The following is a 6,055-nucleotide window of genomic DNA, read 5'->3' as shown; positions in this document are numbered from 1 at the left end:
GAGGGGCTTTGAACTCCTCCAGCTTGATGTGAGGACCCAAGACCTAAAAGTCCTCTGCCTGATGGTGTCTGCAGAGCTGGTGCTTGCGTTTGGGAAATAAGAGAACACTGAGGCCTGAGTGCTACAGGGAGAGATGCTTATGCAAGAAGTTGTTTGACCAGTTTGTGGGTTCTTGCAATCTAAGTGTAGAGTCCAGACAATTTAGATAAAGCAGGGTAAACTCTGGGTGGGGATGACTTAGCGATCTCTTGGTAAACTTGCAGAGCTCTTTGGAACAGAAAGTATCCTTTTATGGGATTGTACAGTTAACTGAGAGGAATTTTTAAGAAGTCTGCAGGACGGGGGCAGCATCCCTTTGTCACAGTATTCCCCTTTGTCACAGGCTGGTGACCCTGCTGTCCCCCACGCCTGTAGCCTTCTACCATGTGCCTCTATGCTCTGATCCTGGTGTCTCTTGCAGCTTCCACAGCAGAGGGTGAGTCTTTTTTTAATACAGATATTGGGGTATTGAGGGCACATTTCAAATCACTAATACCTGGTAAAGGTGGGCAGAGGTGAGCATAGTGTGAAGCTAGCAATTTTCACCCTTTGACAAGTAGCCCAAACCAACTATTGAAGCAAGTGGACAAGCTGAGTTAGAGAGGGCAAACATTCTGAGACCTAGGATCACATGGCAGGTACAGAGGGCAATGAGATAGCCCCGTGTATTACAAAGGGGATTAGGAAAGTTGTTTGTTTTCTCTTTAATTATTAGTCTACATTTTTGCCTGATCATGGAACGAAGTTTAGTAGAAAATTCTGAATCTCAGCTCAGTACTTCCAAACCATTTGTCTTGTGTTAGCCTATCTCTGAAGAAGTGTTGACACTAGTACCTTCCCCACTGAGTCACTGTGAGGATACCTTAGGTGGTTCTTTCCACAACACTTCAGGTGGGACTAGTCTAGAGGAGGTGTGGGAGAGGGGTAGATAATGAGTGGGTGACATAAAATGAAGTGTATCTAGCTGAGGAGCAACCTCATATGTAAAGCACTTGCTGTGCAAACACAAGGACTTGATTTTGAAGCCCCAGAATCCACACGAAGCCAAAATTGGTAGCATGCATTTGCAATTCCAGGGCTTCTATGCCAAGATGGCATGTGGAGACAGAATTCCGAGAGGCTCGTAAGCCAACTAGCCTACTGTACACTGGTGGCAAACAAAAAAGGAACCATTTTTCATATAGGCTAGTAGCTGAGGAACAATGTCTAATGTGATGCTCCGACTTCTACATGTGCACAACAGCACACACACACACACACACATGCCTTCACTTACACACAAACACACACACACGTGTGCACATGCATGCACATACATCATACACACACACTAAAATTATAATTAAAATAAAATAGAGCACATTAATTGGAGGTGTGGTCAAGTCACCACATTAGAGATAATGCCCAGTGAAATAACGCATTGATAGTCTTGGCTCCCCAAGGAAGGGTTTGCCATCTGGGTGGGGTGTGACCAAAGGAAAGCAGCAGGGCCAGGAGGTGGAAGGATGGACAAACCATAGACAGGTGCTTCCTGTAGGCATCTTCTGTAGGCGTGGGTGAGGCCATATAAGTAGGTGTAACACTAATTTAAAACATCTTAAGGACCAGCATATAATGTATTCCACAGGCTCTTGTGTGTGCTTTTATTTGGTTGCAAGTTCATTGCTGTTTCCTTTTATGTGTAGTTTTACTTTGTTTTCTTGGTTTGGGGGGATTCGCTGCTGTATTGGGCTTTTGCTTTTTGAGAGAGAACTTGAAGTTGAGCAGAAAGGGAGAGGTGAGGAACTGCAAAAAAACTTGGGAAAAGGGAAGAATAAGGTCAAAATATATCTCAATTTAAAAATGTTTTAAATAACACAAAAAGAGAAAATTCAAAGGATTCTAGGTCACAGACTATCTTAGCTGTCTTGTGCATGACCATAAGTGACTACAACATGTAAGATGGTAGCTCAAGATGTGAGACATGAAATAAGGAGGTTGGTGCAGCAATGATTCTGGATTTTATGCATCCTAGGAACCACAGTTCCCACGGGGCCATGAAAGCCATATATGTCAAAGCACCAAATGATCAGATTAGATTCGTGGTTGATACAGGACTACACTGGATCTCAGTGTTTATCTGTAAAACAGTTTACCAATTGACAAACCGAGATTCATAGAGTCACGCATTCTCCTAACACCACCTTAGTCTATCCGGGGCTCCTGAATCCAGAGCTGGTGTTTGGCTACCAGAATGCTGATGGCCTAGAATCTGTTTAGATTTTTATCTCCTCTCTATACACGTGACACTGTGAGAAGTCAAGAGCTGGAAGCAAAGCAAAGAAAGGAGCCAGGTTTGGAGTGGAGCATTCTTTGCTGCTGGTCACCCATTTCCGTCTTAGGATTGCATAAGCTGTTTGCAAGTCCCTGTTGCTCCCCTGTTAAGTGAGTACATTAAAAATCACCTAGTAAAATTTCCTTGAGAAACAGTTTGAAGGAAGTGGAATGCAGCTTGAGCATACAGTGATTGCTCACAGTGTCGATCTGTGCACATTCCACACAATATAAGTGAGGACTACTACAGGTGGCCTTGTTCATAATCTCCACCTTAACCAAACTGTGTATGCTGAGACATTTGGTTTCCACTCATTCTCAGTGCATGGTTGATACTGGCTTAGTAGAGGCCACACCGAGATCTGTCCAGACTTCCTTCACGTCTTTGAAGCACTTAGCTTCTCTATCGCCCTGCTCCCCTTCTCCCTGCACTTCTTCAAGGCTGTGCCCTCATCCTCACGCTCAATGGTAGACATTCTTACCCCAACTGTGGCCATTTCTGTGTTCACATTCAGCCCTCCTGTCACTTCATAGTGGCCCTGACAGAGTAATCTTACACACACACACACACACACACACACACACACACACACACACACACGCCCTGCCCCATATGCTGACCTTCAGCTGCCTCTTACTGACTTGCAGTTCTGAGTGCTCCTGTCTTATGACATTATCTTAGGACATCTTACCAACTTCTGAATAGCACCTTCCTTGAACTGGTACCAAGTCTTCTTCCTTTCCCAAGACCTCAACACTGGGCAGGGGTCAGTTCTTCCTTTCTTATTTATATATCTGTATTTATCTATAACATTTTTCTCCTACCTATAAAAAGTAATTAGTGTCTAGTACAAAGAATTTCCCCACTGCCAACATCCACAGGCATCCTAGTTGGCCCTCTAAAATAAGGACTGTTTGCTTCATCCTCGTCTGAGGTGAGAAGATACCGAGGCCTACTGGGCTGAGACAATTTATTCAGACCTCACACTTAGAAAGTAGAGAAGCCCTTTAAAATTCCAGGTCTTATCTTGCCCTCTGATGTGTTCTCCTTTTCTCCATGTTCCACAGGGCACCCATCCTCACCACTCGTGGTGGACACTGTTCATGGCAAAGTCCTGGGGAAGTATGTGAGCTTAGAAGGATTCCCACAGCCTGTGGCCATCTTCCTGGGAGTCCCGTTTGCCAAGCCTCCTCTTGGATCCCTGAGGTTTGCTCCACCACAGCCTGTAGAGCCCTGGAGCTTCGTGAAGAATGCCACCTCCTACCCCCCTATGTAAGCCACTGGGGTGGGCCTGGGTCTCTTTTGGAGAAAATCTGTCCCAGAATGATGTAGGAATGAGTCAACATAGTACTTGATGTGGTCTGGAATCGAAAACACTATGGAGAACTTCAGCTTCCTGAGTCTCCCCTCTGCTTTGCAGAAGGATTTTTTTCTCTGTGTGCCTGCAGTATATGTGTGTGTTTCCTGACCCCTTAGCAAAAGCCTTTCAACTGCTGGAAAACAAAATCAAAAGCGGACACCATGGAAACTTGAGACATTTAGAACCAATGAGCTTTCTAGAGCCCTTTCTCCATCACGCACTTCTCGACTTTGGTTGTGTATGTAAAGGCTACTAGGTACAGTGAAGTTAGGAAATACACAGTGCAGAGCAGAGGAAGGTAAACCCACACGGGATGCTAAGCAGAGACAACTCACCATCTGACATGTGTACAGTCTCTTGTCTGTCGCAGGCAGCAGTCTGCAGCTCTGTAAGAGTCTGTCTCACTTATGAGTGTGCTGACATCAACTTCTGCCATTGAGTAGCACTGTGTTACTTTCAGTTGCCTTCATTTCAGCATTGTACTGCATCCCACTCACCCAGTCTTTAACATCTGGTGACAAAGCCGGCTTTAGTATAGTCGATGCACAGGTATGATCATGTATTGGAACTAAATTATTCCACATATTCATGAATTCTCTAGGATACATTCCAAGAAGTAGCATTATTTAATCAAATGCTATGAACCTATTCTTAAATTTTCTCCAAAAAAAAATATCGAACAACAAACTCTGCCTAAACCTTAGGCTTATTGAAATACTTTTACCCTGCATTTGGGGAAACAAATAATATGCAATAATCACAGCAATGATAAATGCAATCTCAGCTAATTGGTGGTGGCACATGCAGAGGCAGATAGATTTCTGTGAGTTCAAAGGCAGCCTGGTCTACAGAGTGACTTCCAGGACACCAAGGCTATACAGAGAAACCTTATCTTCAAAATAAAAAAAAAGCCATCCAGGCTATGTCACTGCAGCAGAAAGAGAGGTACTGGGAATGTATATGAGGCTTTGGTTTTCACTGGAAACCATATCTTGGAAATATTGTATTATTTAATATTATATTAAGATAATAAAGTAATAAGTAAACGTCATCTTAATCTTTATTTTCTGTTGAAATTGAAATGAACCAATTCCTCTTTTGACACTGAATTGCTGCTTTTTACGACTATTACACCCCTTACCCTCCATAATGTAGGAAAAGTTCCCCGAATGAACTTTTTGTTAACCCATTTTGTCACCTGGTACCTGTGTCATTCTGATATTTGAGGACCTTGGCTGCTGTTTCTAAACACCAGAAGCAATGCTGCTGGGCTTCTGGGTCCATGGAGTTCTGGGGACCGGGCTTGTAATGCACTGGGAATATAAGCACTGTGTGGTGGGTTGCCGATGTGGTGAGATGTTTAATCTGTCCTGTGGCTTTCCTGTGCCTTGTTTTCTAATCTGCGAGATGAGCATGAAGCTGGAGGCCACCCCTGGAGCTAACCTCAGGCATCAATGAGTGAGCATATAATGTAAACCAGTGCCTGACTCACTGGAAGACTTCAGTAGCATTGCTAATTCTAATCTTGAACAGCCTTTGAGGTCTCATATGAATGTAACAGTAATGGCTTCAGTAACTGATGATAGAGCCTCAACAGGCCAAGGCTGCAGAGGTCTTGGATGGACATAGCATTCTCCTTATTGAGACCTGGCAGTTTGGAGCCCAGATCAGGAAATGGCCCAAGGTCACTCAGAAGGTCTCCTGAGGTCACTGATGAGATGCTGGTTGGCATACAGCTCTGCCACTTGAGGGCATTTCTGTGGCTGATGGCAGTCGCTCCAAGACTAGAGCATCTTCACCTGGTAGAGAAATTCAACCAACTTCGCACCCACTGTACAAAGCCCAGGAGAGTGCCGGGAGTTCATCTCCAAGGCAAGCCAACATATGAGCACCCATGTTGTTGGCCAGGGCAGAGCTAAGATTCTAGGAAGGGAGACACAGTAAATCATTCTCCTGCTATAGGACAAGAGGATCGCAGCCCCAGAGTTCCTGTGGCATCCTGAGGGTATCTCCATTCCAGTGTTCCCATCAAGCGATAGCAACTCACCTACAGAATTACATCTCCCTGTGCAAGGTCGGTGCCAGGTAATGTTTCCAGGTTGTATCTGTTGGAACCTCAGATATTCTCTCTCCCCTCCCAGGTGCTCTCAAGACCCAGTGACAGGGCAGATAGTCAATGATCTCCTAACCAACAGAAAGGAGAGCATTCCTCTCCAGTTTTCAGAAGACTGTCTCTACCTAAATATTTACACTCCTTCTGACTTGACAAGGAGTGACAGGCTGCCGGTAAGTGGTCGGACTTCTCCAACCTTCTGAGTTTCAGCATCTGATTCCTCCATGCA

The 6,055-nt window shown here is 44.6% G+C and overlaps 1 protein-coding gene across 2 annotated transcripts in view; it reads left to right on the top strand.

The window, feature by feature from the left end:
• The first annotated feature begins 224 nt into the window (after nucleotides 1-224).
• LOC101831953 (carboxylesterase 1E) overlaps nucleotides 225-6,055 on the top strand; it is a 26,088-nt gene continuing 20,257 nt past the window's right edge. The window contains exons 1-3 of one of the 2 annotated variants that reach the window (XM_040735295.1): nucleotides 225-475; nucleotides 3,421-3,625; nucleotides 5,676-5,787. In XM_040735295.1, the coding sequence (XP_040591229.1) occupies nucleotides 424-475; nucleotides 3,421-3,625; nucleotides 5,676-5,787 (369 nt within the window). In that variant the 5' untranslated portion in view covers nucleotides 225-423. Of the gene's footprint in view, nucleotides 476-3,420; nucleotides 3,626-5,675; nucleotides 5,788-5,854; nucleotides 6,000-6,055 lie in introns of both variants that reach the window. The other variant, XM_005079141.4, reaches the window with a different exon arrangement.

This window comes from Mesocricetus auratus, unplaced genomic scaffold (genome assembly GCF_017639785.1).
Source record: "Mesocricetus auratus isolate SY011 unplaced genomic scaffold, BCM_Maur_2.0 Super-Scaffold_100045, whole genome shotgun sequence".
Taxonomy (NCBI): domain Eukaryota; kingdom Metazoa; phylum Chordata; class Mammalia; order Rodentia; family Cricetidae; genus Mesocricetus; species Mesocricetus auratus.
The sequence above is the reverse complement of the archived record's forward strand: the minus strand, read 5'-3'. Positions and strand labels throughout refer to the sequence as shown.